This window comes from Pseudophryne corroboree, chromosome 4 (assembly GCF_028390025.1).
Source record: "Pseudophryne corroboree isolate aPseCor3 chromosome 4, aPseCor3.hap2, whole genome shotgun sequence".
In the NCBI taxonomy this organism is placed as follows: domain Eukaryota; kingdom Metazoa; phylum Chordata; class Amphibia; order Anura; family Myobatrachidae; genus Pseudophryne; species Pseudophryne corroboree.
The window spans coordinates 177,836,220-177,857,915 of NC_086447.1; the positions used below are offsets into that span (position 1 = coordinate 177,836,220).

Sequence of the window (21,696 nt, forward strand, 5' to 3'; positions counted from 1 at the left end):
ATAGTTCTTACTCCTCTCTTTCTTACTATCCTCAGTACCTTGGGTATGAGAGGAAGAGGAGGGAACACATAAACCGACTGGTACACCCCCGGTGTCACTAGTGCGTCCACAGCTATCGCCTGAGGGTCCCTTGACCTGGCGCAATATTTTTTTTAGCTTTTTGTCGAGACGGGACGCCATCACGTCTACCTGTGGCCGTTCCCAACAATTTACAATCAGCGTGAAGACTTCTGGATGAAGTCCCCACTCTCCCGGGTGGAGGTCGTGCGTGCTGAGGAAGTCTGCTTCCCAGTTGTCCACTCCCGGAATGAACACTGCTGACAGTGCTAGCACGTGATTCTCCGCCCATCGGAGAATCCTTGTGGCTTCTGCCATCACCATCCTGCTTCTTGTGCCGCCCTGTCGGTTTACATGGGCGACCGCCGTGATGTTGTCTGACTGAATCAGCACCGGTTGGTTTTGAAGCAGGGGTTCTGCTTGACTTAGGGCGTTGTAAATGGCCCTTAGTTCCAGAATATTTATGTGAAGGGAAGTCTCCTGACTTGACCACAGTCCTTGGAAGTTCCTTCCCTGAGTGACTGCCCCCCAACCTCGGAGGCTTGCATCCGTGGTCACCAGGACCCAGTCCTGTATGCCGAATCTGCGGCCCTCGAGAAGATGAGCCTTCTGTAGCCACCACAGCAGAGACACCCTGGCCCTCAAGGACAGGGTGATCAGCCGATGCATCTGAAGATGCGATCCGGACCACTTGTCTAACAGATCCCACTGAAAGATCCTTGCATGGAACCTGCCGAAGGGAATTGCTTCGTAAGAAGCTACCATCTTTCCCAGGACTCGCGTGCAGTGATGCACCGACACCTGTTTTGGTTTCAGGAGGTCCCTGACCAGAGATGACAATTCCTGGGCCTTGTCCACCGGGAGAAACACCTTCTTCTGTTCTGTGTCCAGAATCATGCCCAGGAAGAGCAGACGCGTCGCAGGAATCAGCTGCGACTTTGGGATATTCAGAATCCAGCCATGCTGTTGCAGCACTTCCAGAGATAGTGCTACGTTGACCAACAACTGCTCCTTGGACCTCGGCTTTATAAGGAGATTGTCCAAGTACGGGATAATTATAACTCCCTTCTTCCGAAGGAGTATCATCATTTCGGCCATTACCTTGGTAAATACCCTCGGTGCCGTGGACAGACCAAACGGCAACGTCTGGAATTGGTAATGACAGTCCTGTACCACAAACCTGAGGTACTCCTGGTGAGGTGGGTAAATGGGGACATGCAGATAAGCGTCCTTGATGTCCAGCGACACCATAAAATCCCCCTCTTCCAGGCTTGCAATAACCGCCCTGAGCGATTCCATTTTGAACTTGAACTTCCTTACATAAGTGTTCAAGGATTTCAAATTTAGAATGGGTCTCACCGAACCCCACAAACATTGTGGAATAGTAACCCCGTCCCTGTTGAAAGAGGGGAACCTTGATTATCACCTGCTGAAGGTACAGCTTGTGAATAGCCGCCAGCACTACCTCCCTTTCCCTGGGAGCCGCTGGCAAGGCTGATTTGAGGTAACGGCGAGGGGGAGTCGCCTCGAACTCCAGCATGTATCCCTGAGATACCACTTGTAGAACCCAGAGATCCACCTGTGAGCGAACCCACTGGTCGCTGAAGTTCCGGAGACGCGCCCCCACCGCACCTGGCTCCACCTGTGGAGCCCCAGCGTCATGCGGTGGACTTAGTGGAAGCAGGGGAGGATTTTTGTTCCTGGGAACTGGCTGTCTGGTGCAGCTTTTTCCCCCTACCCCTGCCTCTGGGCAGAAAGGATGCGCCTCTGACCCGCTTGCCTTTCTGAGGCCGAAAGGACTGTACTTGATAATACGGTGCTTTCTTAGGCTGTGAGGAAACCGGAGGTAAAAAAGTCGACTTCCCAGCTGTTGCTGTGGATACGAGGTCCGAGAGACCGTCCCCAAACAATTCCTCACCCTTATAAGGCAAAACCTCCACGTGCCTTTTAGAATCAGCATCACCTGTCCACTGCCGAGTCCATAATACTCTCCTGGCAGAAATGGACATTGCATTAATTCTAGATGCCAGCCGGCAAATGTCCCTCTGTGCATCCCTCATATACAAGACAACGTCCTTTATATGCTCTATGGTTAGCAAAATAGCATCCCTGTCGAGGGTATCAATGTTGTCTGACAGGGTATCAGACCATGCTGCTGCAGCACTACACATCCATGCTGAAGCAATAGCAGGTCTCAGTATAGTACCTGAGTGTGTATATACAGACTTCAGGATAGCCTCCTGCTTTCTATCTGCAGGCTCCTTTAGGGCGGCCGTATCCTGAGACGGCAGTGCCACCCTTTTAGATAATCGTGGGAGCGCCTTGTCCACCCTAGGGGATGTCTCCCAGCGTAACCTATCCGTTGGCGGGAAAGCATACGCCATCAGTAACCTCTTAGAAATCACTAGTTTCTTATCAGGGGAACACCACGCTTCTTCACACAATTCATTTAATTCATCAGATGGGGGAAAAGTCACTGGCTGCTTTTTCTCCCCAAACATAATACCCTTTTTAGTGGTAACCGGGTTAATGTCAGAAATGTGCAACACATTTTTCATTGCCGTAATCATGCATCGGATGGCCCTTGTGGACTGTACATTTGTCTCATCCTCGTCTACACTGGAGTCAGACTCCGTGTCGACATCTGTGTGCCATCTGAGCTAGCGGGCGTTTTTGAGCCCCTGATGGCCTCTGAGACGCCTGGGCAGGCGCGGGCTGAGATGCCGGCTGTCCCAAGGCTGTTACGTCATCAAACCTTTTGTGTAAAGAGTTGACACTGTCGGTTAATACCTTCCACATATCCATCCACTCCGGTGTCGGCCCCGTAGGGGGCGACATCACACTTATCGGCTCCTGCTCCGCCTCCACGTAGCCCTCCACATCAAACATGTCGACACAGCCGTACCGACACACCGCACACACACAGAAAATGCTCTGACTGAGGACAGGACCCCACAAAGTCCTTTGGGGAGACAGAGAGAGAGTATGCCAGCACACACCACAGCGCTATATAACACAGGGATTTTCACTATACTGAGTGATTTTTCCCAATAGCTGCTTATTAAGACCAATTTGCGCCTAAATTTATGTGCCCCCCCTCTCTTTTTTACCCTTGTTGTACTGGATACTGCAGGGGAGAGCCTGGGGAGCGTCCTTCCAGCGGAGCTGTGAAGAGAAAATGGCGCTGGCTGTGCTGAGGAAGATAGCCCCGCCCCTTCAGCGGCAGGCTTCTCCCGCTTTTTATAATGTTAATGGCGGGGTTTTTTGCACATATACAGTGTTATACACTGTATTATGTGCTATTTGTGCCAAAAGGTAAACTAATTGCTGCCCAGGCCCCCCCCCCCCCGGCACCCAACAGTGACCGGAGTGTGTGGTGTGCTTTGGGAGCAATGGCGCACAGCTGCAGTGCTGTGCGCTACCTTAATGAAGACAGGAGTCTTCAGCTGCCGTTTTTCATCTTTATCTTCCGTCTTCTGGCTCTGCAAGGGGGACGGCGGCGCGGCTCCGGGAACGGACGATCGAGGTCGGGCCCTGTGTTCGATCCGCCTGGAGCTAATGGTGTCCAGTAGCCTTAGAAGCACAAGCTAGCTGCAAGCAGATAGGTTTGCTTCTCTCCCCTCAGTCCCTCGTAGCAGTGAGTCTGTTGCCAGCAGATCTCACTGAAAATAAAAAACCTAACAAATACTTTCTTTTCTAGTGAGCTCAGGAGAGCCCACTAAGTGCATCCAGCTCTGGCCGGGCACAGATTCTAACTGAGGTCTGGAGTAGGGGCATAGAGGGAGGAGCCAGTGCACACCAGATATAGTGCCTAATTTTTCTTTTAAGAGTGCCCAGTCTCCTGCGGAGCCCGTCTATTCCCCATGGTCCTTACGGAGTTCCCAGCATCCACTAGGACGTCAGAGAAATTAAGATTCAATGTTATGTGAATTTAGTTAGCCCCATTGTTAACTGGAGGCAAAGATAGCACTCCAGCAGCTAATAATACAGCTATTCTCCACCAGTAAGAGCTTGCTTCATTTTCATATGCAAATTAGTATTTATTCCACCATTCTGATCATTTGAAAAACCCACTCGTCAAGCTGGGTTATAAGTAAAAATCAGAGGTTAAGAATATAAAAAAAAATAATATATGGTTTACTAACCAATATGACCCTGAACACTAGATTACTATTGGACTGGCACAGTTATAATTACCTATTGGGCAGATCCTCACAGGAGCGACTGACAAATACATCTCCCATGCGAGACCAACCGGCAAATAGTGACAGACGGTGAATACGTGTCTTATTCATTAGAACGTCAGTGAATGTGAAAATCTTACTTTCTTGATGTAACATGAAGCTCACTTTAATTCTGTTCCAGCATAGGAAGCAGCTTTAATCCACCAAACAATGTCTGTCAGCACACCTCACCTGGGCAGCCCTGTGAATAAACTGTAATTTGGCCATTGTTCCTGGACAAAACTAGGTGAACTTATCACGTTCCATTTAATAGGAAATATCCCTTTCATACATACCACCCAGATATTTCCCTGCTCAGACCGGTATTTTTTACCTCTGCAAAAAACCCGGGAATTTGCTGGCTGCCGCCCTTTCACATTTCACCTGTGAGGAAATTCCCTGGGTAACCCCTTTCAGACCTAAGTCGGGTCTGCCCTGGCATTCAAGAAGCCAGGGCTGCCAGGCTGCTCTCATGTCACATGCATACACAAGCAATCACACACACACACACACACACACACACACACACACCTCTTCTCCAGACCTCACAACGGGTTGGTATTGAAATGCCAGTGGTCAAGATGCCGGCAGTCAGAATCCAGACAGGGGAAGGTAAGTATACTTACACCCCCCCCACCAATGGTCAACTAACCCTAACAATCCCTACTAGCAGCCTAATACCTAACCCTCAACCCTGTGTATTAAGTAGGTTGTGATATGGTGGCATCAACCTAGGGAGAACATAGTACCAGTTTGCATAAGGGTGCCCACACACGGCACGATATAGCTGCCGATGCGACGAATTGGAATATAGCAGCTATATTGTTCCGTGTGTGGGCATGATGTCATCCATTGCGCGCACGCGTGGGGTCATCCGCCTGCATCGCTGAACTTTCGGCATGTTCAAAAGATCAGCGATGCAGGCAGAAAATCCCATGCAGCGCTATGTGTAGGAGGGCCGCACACGTCGCTTCGTGTGTCGCCACCTGTAGCTTCTTCTTAAATGAAAGATAAAAAAACAAAAACAAAGCACATTTATATCAAGTGGTGGTGCTATTTCTATTTAATAATGGGGGACATTTTCTTAGCAGTGATAAGAGCAGAGCAGTGAGCCAGTGGAGAAGTTGCCCCATCAACCAATCAGCTGCTCTATCATTTTATAGTATGCAAATTATAGACGTTACTTCAGTGCTGATTGGTTGGCATGGGCAACTTCTCCACTGGCTCACTTCTCCGCTCTTATCACTGCTTAGTAAATGTCCCCCAAAGGCTTCAAAGAGTAGAACATTTGAAATGTGACATTTTGAGAAACGTGAAGATACTCAGGAAATGCAACATTTTACTGTGCAAATAGGAAGTCTCACGTTTACCCCCCCCCCCCTCCTCTATCACAGTAAAGGCCCATACATACTAGAAGGTTTTTTCTATAGATGTCAGCGATAACGTTTGTGAACGATCAAATAATGCGCGCACCCATGGTCGTTTAAAGCAGGTTGTCAGTTGTCCATGTATGTGGCTCAACCCCCTCAATCCCAGCAGTTCATTCTGAGCCAAATTGTCTGTCGTTCAGATCGTTTGAAGAAAAAAAAAAACACAAAAAAACCCCCAAACATATATAATATCATTTGTCAGGGACTCAAGGGAAATCGCTTATCTTCCAAACTGTTCAACTTTCAAGTCTTCTAATGTGTACGAGCCTTAAGACCCTGTCCATCTAGACTAGACTCTTCTAAATCCAAACTAACACACTATAGCATCTCGGAGCTATATGAATAAGGTGATGAGTGTATAGCGTTAAACCATAATTTTAGATGTCATGGCGGAACAAAGGTTGTAGAAGAAGCCTAATGCAGCTTATAGATCTACAAAACTAACCATACCAGTATAATAGCACAAATACAAGACTCAACCTCTGATAAGTACTATGTCAAAATAACCAGAAAAAATTTAAAATAGTAAAATTCTCCTTTGGATCCCTTAAAGCGCGCATTGCTCTGCAGAGTGATGTTGCAGCCCCTCGAGGACCAGTAGAAGCCTCTAATTCCACTTCGCCTAATTAATACTGCATGAATGGAGCTGTATGCTGTGCAAGGAGGAAGGGCAAAGCACGAGAGGTACCAAAGCCAAGACCCATCTACAGAACAGCGCAGTGCAGCACTAGGATCTATACCTGCACGCCAGCAAGGAGAATGCAGTGCATTAATGAGATGGCCCATAATCTGCACTGCAACAACGGCAGACCTGCAATCCCACAAGCCAGGGAGTGAACACCCTTCAATCCAAGTACTGTCTAAAGAGAGGGGTCACAGATGTGTAGAAAAGACCCCCCTAAGCCATAGAGCCCAATTGAAGACGGCTTATATTTTAAAATATGCAAGATTTTCCTCCAGCAGTGATGAATAGTGACACGAATGATGAACCTGTCCATTATAGTCCTTTCTGAGTAGTATGTGAAATAATATAGAGGTCCGGTCAGTGAAATCTAGCGTGAAGTTTTAATGCATAAAATATTAATAGCAAACAACTCGTTAGGAACCAGCAGTCATTCTGATTAAGCTGCACTGGCTGCCCAGGATTTCCTGCCCGGGGTGTGTGTGGCTGGGTAGCAGCGTTTCATAAGCATCCCATACAAGGAGATATAATATGCTTACAGGTAGTATGGAGAAGCTGCAGTGTGGAGGCTTAATAACATTACAGGCTGAAGAATCACAGTAGACAGCACTGCTCCTGCGTTGTGCCAGGCTCTTGGCAAACAGCAGGTTAACCCACAAGCGATGTAGAACAGCCAAGAAAAGAGCTGGCAAATTCATGTGGGTTCTGTAACGGTTACTGTGACACTCACCTATTCATTCGACCTACGCACAGAATGAATAAAAAGGAGGGAGGCAGAGAAAGACAAGGAGAAAGAAAGTGCTGATTGGGTTCTGAAATCACAAGACAGCAGCAGCCGGGGTGGAAGTTTCCCTTCCTCTCTCAGCGAGCTGCGTTACCAGGGTCTTATTTCCATTTCAATTGTAGGGAGGCGGCACATCACAAGAGCAGCCTGGAACAGTCCAAAGCAGCCAGCCCCCATCTCTTAAAGCAGTAATGTGAACCAGTTATTGCCAATGGAGACCCGGCAGCCCCTGGGGAAGGGGGGGGGGAATCTCCCCATTTCACAGAGACCTCCACTCCTCATGTAAGAATGCTCGCCCTATAGAGATAAAACTGCCCCCAGGATCATTTGGATGCAGCGCATAGCTGTAGCATTGTCGGGAGACGTGACATTTGCAGGGTATATCACACCGCAGGCACATTTGTATCCTGTTGCACACAGACATAAAAATAAACCGTCAAGCGTCTTGGGGGGTGTAAGGTTATAGCAGAGGAGGCGGAGGATAAACAGCATCACAGTTGCTGGGGTCTAAATATTTTTAAGACCAAATGGAGACTAAACGCTTGTAGTGAAAGAGTTAATATCAAAGATGAATAGAACATTTCAGCCTAGAAAGATGCAACAAACCTTATGATTAATTACATCAAGACCATATGAACCGCATGTCATTTACCTGCTGGACAGGACGCCTTGTTCTGGCCTGAGCCCATCAGTTCCCTACAATCTAGCAGCACCACTAAGGCATGGCGGAGAGAATGAGCACATCATGCCTGCATACAGTGGTGGCACCCACTGTGCCAGCACAGAACGGGTGTGGGACAGGGCAAAAGGTCGACATGAGTTTTTTATGTTATTTTGGTGTCGTTTTCTTCGTAGAGTGACCGGGAACCCCAATTAGTGCACCGCTTCGCTTGCCATGCTTCGGGCATGGTGCCTTCGCTCCGCTACCGCTTGGCACAGATTACCGTTCCAATCGTAGTCCACGTGGATCGTTAAGTATGAAAAAGTTCAAAAAAAGAAAAAAAATTGTGAAAAACTCACGTCGACCTTTTGACCTAGAACAGGTCGACCTAAAGACCCTGTCGACCTAGACACCCTGTCGACCTAGTTACTGTCGACCAATAGTGGTCGACCTAGACATTGTCGACCTAGTTACTGTCGACTTAGAGACCGGATCCCGCACAGAACACCATTGCCACCATAACATATATAGGATCACAAACTACTCTGATTACTTGGTCACAGCACAACATGGCCGACACTAGCAATGTCCGTCAGAGACTCCATTTAGAGCAGTAAACCAAATCTCATTACAAATATGAATAGCAGTAGACGTTATGGCGACACTGAAAACGATGGCTTCTTGTGTCACAGCTGTTACATGCATTGTACTTGCGCTAAATATGGTTTATAAAAAGAATGTTACTAGCAGCAGTGATCGGTGATGGATCCACAATCCGGCAGAACAGATTATATGGGCAAAATGTAATAGGGCGCGCCAGTCTGTGCCTGCGGCTAAAATCGCACATACTGCTGAGGTTTAACTTAAAGCTACAATGCAAAGCAGGTTGGGAGCGGGCATCTGCAGAATCCTGCACCCTATTACATGTGGCCCTGTATATAACTGGCCTGCTGGGCACCTCTGTCGCAGATCAGACACAGTCACCACCCTATTACATGTGGCCCTGTATGTAACTGGCCTGCTGGGCAGCTCTTTTGGACATCAGCTACAGTCACCACCCTATTACATGTGATCCCCTTGTATGTAAATGGCTTGCTAGTCAGCTCTGTCTGATAATCAAGCACTTTCACCAGTTTTAAAACAACATCTATAGGTGTTCCATACATCATATAAAATGCTCCCATTTACACTGCACTACTCTCCCCACCCACAACTATAGGTATTCCATATATCACACAAAGGGTGAGATTCAAATGTTGTACTCGCCGGCAGCCACTAGATGGCACCAAACGAAGCTATTCAATTGTAGCTCCGTTTGGGCGAGAATGGCTGCCGGCGTCTGCATTTCAGCTCGCACCCCCTGGGGTTTGCGAGCTGAAATGCGTGAAAAGTGACCCATTTGGGCGCCCACCCCTCATCTATAGGTGTTCTATGTATCAACAAATGTCTCCCAATAACATTGCACTACTCTCCCCACTCCTCATCTATAGGTGTTCCATGTATAATAGAATGTCTCCCAATTAAATTACACTGTTCTCCTTACTCATAAAAACTACAACTTTATTTATATAGCACTTTTCTCCTAGTAGGACTCAGTGCTTTACATGTGCCTTCACAGCATAAAATACAAAAATAAGATTTTACTCACCGGTAAAGCTATTTCTCGTAGTCCGTAGTGGATGCTGGGGACTCCGTAAGGACCATGGGGAATAGTGGCTCCGCAGGAGACTGGGCACAGCTAAGAAAGATTTAGGACTACCTGGTGTGCACTGGCTCCTCCCACTATGACCCTCCTCCAGACTTCAGTAAGGATACTGTGCCCGGAAGAGCTGACACAATAAGGAAGGATTTTGAATCCCGGGTAAGACTCATACCAGCCACACCAATCACACCGTATAACTCGTGATAATATACCCAGTTAACAGTATGAACACAACAGAGCCTCTCAAAAGATGGCTCAACAATAACCCTTGTAGTTAACAATAACTATATACAAGTAATGCAGACAGTCCGCACTTGGGACGGGCGCCCAGCATCCACTACGGACTACGAGAAATAGATTTACCGGTGAGTAAAATCTTATTTTCTCTGACGTCCTAGTGGATGCTGGGGACTCCGTAAGGACCATGGGGATTATACCAAAGCTCCCAAACGGGCGGGAGAGTGCGGATGACTCTGCAGCACCGAATGAGAGAACTCAAGGTCCTCCTCAGCCAGGGTATCAAATTTGTAGAATTTTGCAAACTTGTTTGCTCCTGACCAAGTAGCAGCTCGGCAAAGTTGTAAAGCCGAGAACCCTCGGGCAGCCGCCCAAGAAGAACCCACTTTCCTCGTGGAATGCGCTTTTACAGATTTAGGCTGCGGCAAGCCAGCCACAGAATGCGCAAGCTGAATTGTGCTACAAATCCAGCGAGCAATAGTCTGCTTTGAAGCAGGAGCACCCATCTTGTTTGGTGCATACAGGATAAATAGCGAGTCAGTCTTCCTGACTCCAGCCGTCCTGGAAACATAAATTTTCAAAGGCCCTGACTACGTCCAGTAACTTGGAGTCCTCCAAGTACCTAGTAGCCGCAGGCACCACGATAGGTTGGTTCAAGTGAAAAGCTGATACCACCTTAGGAAGAAACTGGGGACGAGTCCTCAATTCTGCCCTATCCATATGGAAAATCAAATAGGGGCTTTTACAGGACAAAGCCACCAATTCTGACACGCGCCTTGCCGAAGCCAAGGCCAAAAGCACGACCACTTTCCATGTGAGATATTTTAAATCCACGGTTTTGAGTGGCTCAAACCAATGTGACTTTAGGAAACCCAACACCACATTGAGGTCCCACGGTGCCACTGGAGGCACAAAAGGAGGCTGAATATGCAGCACTCCCTTGACAAATGTCTGAACTTCAGGCAGTGAAGCCAGTTCTTTTTGGAATAAAATCGACAGAGCCGAAATCTGGACCTTAATGGAACCCAGTTTTAGGCCCATAGTCACCCCTGACTGTAGGAAGTGCAGAAATCGACCTAGCTGGAATTCCTCCGTTGGGGCCTTCCTGGCCTCACACCACGCAACATATTTTCGCCATATGCGGTGATAATGTTGTACGGTTACATCTTTTCTAGCTTTAATAAGCGTAGGAATGACTTCCTCCGGAATACCCTTTTCTTTTAGGATCCGGTGTTCAACCGCCATGCCGTCAAACGCAGCCGCGGTAAGTCTTGGAACAGACAGGGCCCCTGCAGCAGCAGGTCCTGTCTGAGCGGCAGAGGCCATGGGTCCTCTGTGATCATTTCTTGAAGTTCCGGGTACCAAGCTCTTCTTGGCCAATCCGGAACACGAGTATAGTTCTTACTCCTCTTCTCCTTATTATCCTCAGTACCTTGGGTATGAGAGGAAGAGGAGGGAACACATAAACCGACCGGTACACCCACGGTGTCACTAGAGCGTCCACAGCTATCGCCTGAGGGTCTCTCGACCTGGCGCAATATTTTTCTAGCTTTTTGTTTAAGCGGGACGCCATCATGTCCACCTGTGGCTTTTCCCAACGGTTTACAATCAGTTGGAAGACTTCTGGATGAAGTCCCCACTCTCCCGGGTGGAGGTCGTGCCTGCTGAGGAAGTCTGCTTCCCAGTTGTCCACTCCCGGAATGAACACTGCTGACAGTGCTAACACGTGATTTTCCGCCCATCGGAGAATCCTTGTGGCTTCTGCCATCGCCGTCCTGCTTCTTGTGCCGCTCTGTCGATTTACGTGGGCGACAGCCGTGATGTTGTCTGACTGGATCAGAACCGGCTGGTTTTGAAGCAGGGGCTTTGCTTGACATAGGGAATTGTAAATGGCCCTCAGTTCCAGAACATTTATGTGTAGGGAAGTCTCCTGACTTGACCAAAGTCCTTGGAAGTTTCTTCCCCGTGTGACTGCCCCCCAGCCCCGAAGGCTGGCATCCGTGGTCACCAGGACCCAGTCCTGTATGCCGAATCTGCGGCCCTCTCCGAGATGAGCACTCTGCAGCCACCACAGCAGAGACACCCTGGTCCTTGGAGACAGGGTTATCAACCGATGCATTTGAAGGTGCGATCCGGACCATTGGTCCAACAGGTCCCACTGAAAAGTTCTGGCATGGAACCTGCCGAATGGAATCGCTTCGTAGGAAGCTACCATCTTTCCCAGGACTCGCGTGCAATGATGCACCGACACCTGTTTTGGTTTCAGGAGGCCTCTCACTAGAGACGACAGCTCCTTGGCTTTCTCCTCTGGGAGAAACACTTTTTTCTGGACTGTGTCCAGAATCATCCCCAGGAACAGTAGACGTGTCGCCGGAACCAGCTGAGACTTTGGAATATTCAGAATCCAACCGTGCTGGTGTAGCATCTCCTGAGATAATGCTACGCCGACCAATAACTGCTCTCTGGACCTTGCCCTTATCAGGAGATCGTCCAAGTATGGGACAATTAAAACTCCCTTTTTCCGAAGGAGTATCATCATTTCGGCCATTACCTTGGTAAATACCCTCGGTGCCGTGGACAGGCCGAACGGCAACGTCTGGAATTGGTAATGACAATCCTGTACCACAAATCTGAGGTACTCCTGGTGAGGATGGTAAATGGGGACATGCAGGTAAGCATCCTTGATGTCCAGAGATACCATGTAATCTCCCTCTTCCAGGCTTGCAATAACCGCCCTGAGCGATTCCATCTTGAACTTGAATTTTCTTAAATATGTGTTCAAGGATTTTAAATTTAAAATGGGTCTCACCGAACTGTCCGGTTTCGGTACCACAAACATTGTGGAATAGTAACCCCGTCCTTGTTGAAGTAGGGGCACCTTGACTATCACCTGCTGGGAATACAGCTTGTGAATTGCCTCTAACACAGCCTCCCTTTCTGAAGGAGTCGTTGGTAAGGCAGATTTAAGGAAACGGCAGGGGGGGGGGGGGGGGGATGTCTCGAATTCCAGCCTGTACCCCTGAGCTACCACTTGAAGGATCCAGGGATCTACCTGTGAGCGAGCCCACTGATTGCTGAAGTGTTTGAGACGGCCCCCCACCGTACCTGGCTCCGCCTGCTGAGCCCCAGCGTCATGCGGCGGACTTAGCAGAAGAAGCGGGGGAGGACTTTTGTTCCTGGGAAGTGGCTGTATGCTGCAGCTTTTTTCCCCTACCTCTGCCTCTGGGCAGAAAGGACGCGCCTCTACCCCTTCTGCTCTTTTGGGGGCGAAAGGACTGCACCTGATAATACGGCGCTCTCTTTGGTTGTGAGGGGACATGTGGCAAAAACGCCGACTTCCCAGCTGTTGCTGTGGACACTAAGTCTGAAAGACCATCCCCGAACAACTCCTCACCCTTATAAGGCAAAACTTCCATGTGCCTTTTGGAATCTGCATCACCTGTCCACTGCCGGGTCCATAACCCTCTCCTGGCACAAATGGACAGTGCACTTATTTTTGATGCCAGCCAGAAAATATCCCTCTGTGCATCTCTTATGTAAAAGACAGCGTCTTTAATATGCTCTACGTTTAGCAATATAGTGTCCCTGTCTAGGGTGTCAATGTTTTCTGACAGGGAGTCTGACCATGCAGCTGCAGCACTGCACATCCATGCTGAGGCAATAGCTGGTCTCAGTATAATACCAGTGTGTGTATATATAGCTTTTTGGAGAGCCTCCTGCTTTCTGTCAGCAGGTTCCTTTAGGGCGGCCGTATCCTGGGACGGCAGTGCCACCTTTTTTGATAAGCGCGTAAGTGCTTTATCCACCCTAGGGGGTGTTTCCCAACGTGACCTATCCTCTGGCGGGAAAGGGTACGCCATTAGTAATTTTTTTGAAATTACGAATTTTTTATCGGGGGAAGCCCACGCTAGTTCACACACTTCATTCAATTCTTCAGAAGGGGGAAAAACTACTGGTAGTTTTTTCTCCCCAAACATAATACCCTTTTTTGTGGTACCTGGGGTCACCTCAGAAATGTGTAAAACATTTTTCATTGCCTCAATCATATAACGAGTGGCCCTATTGGACATTACATTTGTCTCTTCGTCGTCGACACTGGTATCAGTATCCGTGTCGACATCTGTGTCTGCCATCTGAGGTAGCGGGCGTTTTAGAGCCCCTGATGACTTTTGAGACGTCTGGGCAGGCACGGGCTGAGAAGCCGGCTGCCCCGCATTTGGCATGTCATCAAATTTTTTATGTAAGGAGTCGACACTTTCGCGTAATTCCTTCCACAAGTCCATCCACTCAGGTGTCTGCCCCGCAGGGGGTGACAACACATTTATAGGCACCTGCTCCTCCTCCACATAAGTCTCCTCATCAAACATGCCGACACAGCCGTACCGACACATCGCACACACACACAGGGAATGCTCTGACAGAAGACAGGACCCCACACAGCCCTTTGGGGAGACAGAGAGAGAGTATGCCAGCACACACCAGAGCGCTATATAAATCAGGGATTAACTAAATTATATCCCCTTATAGCTGCTATATGTATATTGCGCCTAAATTTAGTGCCCCCCTCTCTTTTTTACCCTTTTCTGTAGTGTAGACTGCAGGGGAGAGCCAGGGAGCTTCCTTCCAGCGGAGCGGTGAGGGAGAAATGGCGCCAGTGTGCTGAGGGAGATAGCTCCGCCCCTTTTTCGGCTGACTTTTCTCCCGCTTTTTTATGGATTCTGGCAGGGGTATTTATCACATATATAGCCTCTGGGGCTATATATTGTGATATATTTGCCAGCCAAGGTGTATTTATTGCTTCTCAGGGCGCCCCCCCCCCCCAGCGCCCTGCACCCTCAGTGACCGGAGTGTGAAGTGTGTATGAGGAGCAATGGCGCACAGCTGCAGTGCTGTGCGCTACCTTGGTGAAGACTGATGTCTTCTGCCGCCGATTTTCTGGATTCTTCTTGCTTCTGGCTCTGTAAGGGGGCCGGCGGCGCGGCTCCGGGACCGAACACCAATGGCCGGTTCCATGCGGTCGATCCCTCTGGAGCTAATGGTGTCCAGTAGCCTAAGAAGCCCAAGCTACCACCAGTTAGGTAGGTTCGCTTCTTCTCCCCTTAGTCCCTCGCTGCAGTGCGTCTGTTGCCAGCAGATCTCACTGTAAAATAAAAAACCTAAAATATACTTTCTCTCTAGGAGCTCAGGAGAGCCCCTAGTGTGCATCCAGCTCAGCCAGGCACAGGATTCTAACTGAAGTCTGGAGGAGGGTCATAGTGGGAGGAGCCAGTGCACACCAGGTAGTCCTAAATCTTTCTTAGCTGTGCCCAGTCTCCTGCGGAGCCGCTATTCCCCATGGTCCTTACGGAGTCCCCAGCATCCACTAGGACGTCAGAGAAAAAAGCTCAACAGTACAGTACATATTAGTGAAATGCTGAGTATATAGGAAAGTCTTGAGCTGTTTTAGAAGAATTCTAGAGTGGAGGCTTCTCTGACTGTGCAGGGAAAAGAGTTCCAGAGAGTCAGAGCCACAAAGCCAAAAGCTCAACCCCCAGATGAATTCTGGGAGATTCTAGGTACTGCTAATAGTCTTTAATCAACAGATCGCAGTAACTGAGTGGGACAGTAAGGAATCAGAAGCTGCTTCAAGTACCTTGGGCCCTGGTCATGTAGGGCTGTGAAAGTCAGTGAGCCAATTCCGAAGATAACTCACCATCTTACAGGTAGCCAGTGAAGGCAGCAGAGTATGGGTGTTATGTGGCTGGAATGGGGCTGGTTGGTTAACAGCCTGGCAGCTGCATTTTGTACCATCTGCAAGCCGTGCAATTCTTTTGCTGGGAGACCAAGGTAGAGGGCATTACAGTAGTCTAGGCGTGATGATACAAATACATGTATGACTTTAAGTAGATCTTCTGAGGGAATTAAATGCTAGATTCTGGCTATGTTCCTTAGATGAAAGAATGAGGATTTGGTTGTGGCTGAAACCTGACGTTTAAGTGTCAAGCCACCATCCAGGACAACGCCAAGATTCCGCACATGATCAGTGATTTGTAGTTCTGAACTCCAAGCGCAAGTCCTTTGGTTGGCTATGATGCAGTTTTGTGGCTTATCATACAGCCCTTCGTTTCATCCAAGTTCATCTATAGTTGCTCCATATATCATAAAAAGTCTCCCAATTACATTGCACTACCCTCCCCACCCACATTCACTTGCCGAAGTCTCTGCACAAGCCGCCATTTTCTGCAAAGCCTAATTCATGAGAAGTATGTTCCTTCCATCCCCCCTGGATCTTACCTAACTCCCATACCTTTATGTATCATACACATTGTCCGTAGGATCTGTTTTATAATAAAACTGGTCCTTAATAACATTGTAATCCCCCAGAAGTAGATTTATGTCACCATCTCCATCTGTAAAGCAATGGGGAATGTATACGATTCTTTCTACACCACACGTTTGGCATAGTACACATCTTCAGGTAATACCCAAATGAGGTGCGAGTCTCCATGATATTCCCATAACCACCTATACGACATGGTTAGATCAGCAATTCTGACTAGAACCATTAGAGACTCTGGGCTGATTCGGATTTAGGAATAAAGGGGCAGATGTATTAAGCCTGGAGAAGTGATAAAGCAGTGATAAGTGCAAGGTGATAACGCACCAGCTAATCAGCTCCAATATGTAAATTGACAGTTAGGAGCTGACTGGCTGGTGCGTTATCACCTTGCACTTATCACTTCTTTATTCCAGGCATAATACACCTGCCCCAAAGTAAAACAGCAACCGCACCTAGACAGGAGCAATGCATGCAACCCCCGACTAGAGATAACAGCGCCCCACAGACATGTGCTGTGGCTGCTTTTCCCCCTCCAGCAATGCAAAAGATGTAATTTACTGCAGAGAAGTTATTCTCTACCACAGCTGTCAAACTAAATGTGCCAGTGGCTCTGATAACAGTGGTGATGCAGAAGGAACTCCACAGCCCGGGAAAGTAAGAGAAGGTAGTAAAGTATGTGCTGGAAACGCAAACTATACTGTACGTATGGGGTATAACATTCACAGATACATGCGGCACTTGTCAGTTGCAGACTAGTGGTTAAAGTTTACTTGTCACGCAGTTTAGTCAAAAACAGTCTAACAAATCTTACACTTAGAATTAAAAGGTCAACTGTAATATACACAGTTTAGGCGCCCAAACGGGTCACTTTTCGCTCATTTCAGCTCGTCACCTCAGGGGGGTATCGAGCTGAAATATCGGAGCCAGTAGCTGATTGCTCCCGAAAGGAGAAACAATTGAATAGCTCCGTTGGGTGCCATCTACTGGCAATAAAACAATTGAATCTCGCCCTATATAAAAGTAGAGAGAAGACATTCCAGTGATACTGATCTCATGGCAGCTTGATGAGGTGTCAAGTTTTTCAACCGGGTGATAATGTTAGAGACCTAGTGTTATCACCCAATTAGATACCCAATAGTGACATCGCTAGTGACAACGGGCACCCGTATATTGGGCACACACACTGACGGGCACCCGTATATTGGGCATACACACTATATGTCGTTTCTGGCCAAATCGGAACTACATATGGGGCCAATCTTACTCCAGTGTAATAAGAAGCCATGTTAGAAGACCGGTCTGGTCTAAAAGCACAAATTGGCTGCATTTCTTAAAACAGGTACACACTGGAGCGATATTAGCCCGATACGTCGTTCTGATTTGTCCGGAAAAAACATATTGGGCATATTACTCTGTATGCGTTTAGCATACCGCTCATCGGGATCCCGGCTGTAACAATACTGACGCCAGGATCTCGACGGGGGCACCATACCGCCACTGGTATACTGGCGAGGTAGTTGATTCCCCCTCTGTGGGTGTCCACGACACCCATAGAGGGAAAATTCGCCACCGAGCCCGCAGCATGGCGAGCTCAGCGAGCCCGCAAGGGGCTTAGTTGCGCTCGCCCCCCTGCTGGCATTCTACCACTCGGGATGCTGATGTCGGTATACTGACAATCAGCATCCCGTGCGGTGGTATATCATACTGAACCCTATCACTCAGTGTGTACGCCATATATGCGGATGCCCGCAGTCGCTGGCAACTTTGTCCCTGCTGCACGGCCAACCAGGCGATAATGCTAGCGACCTAGTTCTACTAAATGAAGGATAGAGCGATATGTCATAAATCGTTCTAATGCGTACCCAGGATACGATATGCCGGCCCAACATATCGGCTGGGGACGCATCGCTCAGTGTGTACCATGCTTTAGGCAGACCTCCAAATACTACCTAATTACTGTCCACCATGACTCCTGGTTGCTGTATTGCATCCATCCCATGATCGGCTAGCAGTAACAACTGCAGCTACTGCCAGAACACATCAGAAGAGCCGCAGAGGATACAGTGCACGTAGGACGCATATTCCAGCAACAATGGAGGTAAAACAGATTGTTCAATGGTAATTTGACATTGCATCTCAATTATGAACCATTACATCCCCACTTCACTACAGACAGCAAAAGCACCTTCGACCCCTAAAGTATAGTGTACCAATGAGCTCTCATAGATAACGCAGTGATCTAAGCTACTGGGACATCAGTGGCAGAGTCCTGGCATATAAATACAGCAATCCACACAGCACATATCTGCTCAGTAACTCTGCAAGGATGTCACTCAAACTCTGCCTGTGAGAGGAGCACGTCCCTCCAAACATGTCAGCTGACTGCAGAGGAATGACAGGTTACATGGTGGACTTACATGGTGCACACCGTGGTTAAATTGACATCATCCAGCTTAGAAATACAGTGATATACATTAATGTAATATTCAGTTTACACTTTAATAAGCTTGGAATACCCACCAAAAGCAAGCTAATAATTTATCCTGGCCCAAAATCAAAGGAACCAGACGTGAGTTTATTCAGAGCGCTGAAAACATCCAACATAAAGCTGAAAGGAGCACAAATACAGCGCAGAAACCATTAGACCCCCTAGGAACCACACTGCACATTGCGCAGGGTCACGACTGCTAATAATGCGTGCTTAGGCATAACCTATAGCCTCACACAAAAACCGACAGCTAACGGACAGATTAATGGGTGATGGCTCTTGATGGATCAGTTGCTTTCCAAATAAACCTATCAACGCACTGCTGAATGATTAGTAATTTTTTTTGGCAAGGACTGGGTTAAATAATCACCATTTCAAGAGCTCTACCCATAAAAGTGCAGAGTGTTTGGCAGTAAATATACTGTGTGGTTAACACTTCGCGCCACAACAAAAAAAAAATTATGTGGTGGAATTAGAGCGGGGAGATGCATTAGAATTCTGCATAAAAAGAGGCGAGCGTCTGCTTAAGATTCTTCCCTGGCTATTCCATCAGGGGGACAAAGGGTTAATAGATTGTGTTCTTCGCAGCATAGCTGCATTTGTGACTATGACAGACCATCCCCCACCCCTCTCCACATCTCCTCAGAGGGGCTGAGAGATTCATTCAAACAAGGAGAGATGGAGTCTCATCTAACACATCAAGGCGCTTTAAGAATCCCCAAGAACATACTAAGGGTACATGGACCTGCTCTAGCCCATCCATCTCCCCAAGAAAATGTGCAGGGGCTGCAAAATGAAAGAAGAAGGGAGGTGGTGGGAGCATTTCTCTGCCAGTGAAGAATAAGATGGCAGCCCCCCTTACTGTCTCCCATCGACAATCACACGGAGAGCTATTTTTAGCATCCAATGCGGCTGACTTCAGATGCGCCCCCCACCCCCCTCCCATCCACCATGAGATGTGTCACACCACTGATAAAAAGACTTCCCCACCAATGGCAAATTATTTAACCCAAACCTCCAGAATGGTGATTACTGTGAGGTGTCCTCTCATTCCACACTCACGGTATAGACACAAGGGGAAGAAGGTATCAGGATGCCAGCATCAATGTAGTCAGGCGCCCAGCGCAGATGGGTACATTCCAGCCAAGGTTCTGCATCACAGACTTATACTGGATCCAGGTTCCATACACTAGCCCATTTTATGTGTCACTGCCATATACATTAAGCTCAGTACATACAGGATACAGCAGTACTGGTGCAATACACACCAACCTGTCACGCACCTGCCTTTCCTGAGTCCAAGGAAATGTACATTATATTAGCAACATAACAAAAATTACTCATTCTAAAATGACCAAAGCACAGTGATCATTCACTGTGATACAATTGTATAAAAGGGTTCCAATAGCTCTCGCAGCCACACCTTGACTGCCCCACTCTCCCAACAACAACCAAAAAACACAATGCAAGATACCAAGAGACCATTCATTTTCCTCTCCGCTCATGGCCAGAGAGCCCTCCCCATGCGAAAACACTCCGTCCTCACTCATCCCATTTCTGTAATCTTCCATCACTGGGAATTCTCTCCCAGCAGATAAGACTCCATTAGCAGCAACCAATTCTCACACTTATCCACCAGGGGTCACCAGCTTATGGACATGTTAGCACTTAACGGATCCCCCAACATTTCAGCACCATAACGGTCATCAAAATGTACGAATATTGCATTCCAACCAATATCTACACACACACACACACACACACACACACACACACATTATATACATTGAGATATACATCTCTCTCAATCACTCACTTGTACATTTCCCAACAAACCTCAATAAATACATATTGCAAAATCCCAGCTAATAAAACAGAAATACTACATCAGTGATTTGCACAGGGGGCTGCTTACTCCCTAGCGCCTCCAATGCTGCATCAGCCCCCAAACTGCCCAATTAGGTCACCTCTGCATCTTGCTGCTGGCTCAGCTGGGGGATACAGTGACATCTGCAGCATTACCTGTGCAGGTGGGATGCAAAGCTCCATGCACCCAACTATAGGGGGAGCTAACGGGGAGAGGGCCAATGTCATCACCCACACATCATTATTATTATTATTATTATTATCCTAAATGACTACATTCCCGGTGATAGAGCAGCAGAGGTGACAGCCGCACTGCCCGCAGAAGACTGCAATGAGCTTGCACAGCACAGGCCCCCACTACACACACATAGGAGGTCTTCCCCACCCAGCCACCCCCAATGAATGACAGCCGGTCCCCTCACCCCAGCTGCTGGCCGTGCGGCCCAGGATCTCTCCGCTGCGGGGGTTGTAGATGAACTGCTTCCACCCAGACTTGGGCTGCTCCGTGCTCTTGTTCTCCTCCTTGGCCATAGTGGTGACGCTGGAGATGGGCCGATGCAATGACTCCCGCTGCCTTGTACCGTAAAAAACACAGCCTGGACCACTACGTCCCCCGCCGGCCGCTCTCTGATCTGAGGCCGCTGCGGCACCAGCACTCAGTTCCCCGGCACAGCACAACCGGGGCGTGGCGACAGACAGCCAACCGAAGGCGCCGTGCCGGTATGATGGGCGTGACCGCCTGACAGCGAGCGCCTATCAGGAGCGGTAGTGGGCGTGACCTACGAGTTGCGGGTAAAGCTAGTGGAGGGATGCCCTGCGCAGGAGGGAGGGGCCGTACGCCCGCCGCCCAATCACGGCCATTGCTGCAGGAGCGGGAGCGCGCGTAAGGCAGCTAGCGGTTACTTGAGCGCGCATGGCGGTGTAAGGATGCAAAGCGCATCCCGCCGGGGCTCGTCCCCGTGGGAACGGTGATGTCCCTCCATCAGCCGCAACCCGGTCATGTGTCCTGCCTGCCCTGCACCTGAGGGGGACCAAAGTTCACAAACATATGGAGTTATTCAGTGGGGTAACTAGATTTCCCCCCCCCCACAAGCCAAAACATTCTCTGGCGCGCCCCCCCCCCCATAATTGCCACTAGCAAAGGGATGAAGCGGAGCCCTCCTTCACAAAAAGGGGCGTGGCTTTGTAAAAGGGGCGTGGTATTGCAGGAAAAGACTACCTTATACCCCAGTTTTGCAACGTGCACG

The 21,696-nt window shown here is 48.6% G+C and overlaps 1 protein-coding gene across 1 annotated transcript in view; it reads right to left on the bottom strand.

The window, feature by feature from the left end:
• The window catches only part of ATP1B3 (ATPase Na+/K+ transporting subunit beta 3), a 54,604-nt gene extending 33,382 nt beyond the window's left edge, over positions 1-21,222 (bottom strand). The window contains exon 1 of the mRNA XM_063915585.1: positions 20,872-21,222. Coding sequence (XP_063771655.1) covers positions 20,872-20,980 — 109 coding nt within the window. The 5' untranslated portion in view covers positions 20,981-21,222. The remainder of the gene's footprint in view (positions 1-20,871) is intronic.
• Between the last annotated feature and the right edge of the window lie 474 nt (positions 21,223-21,696).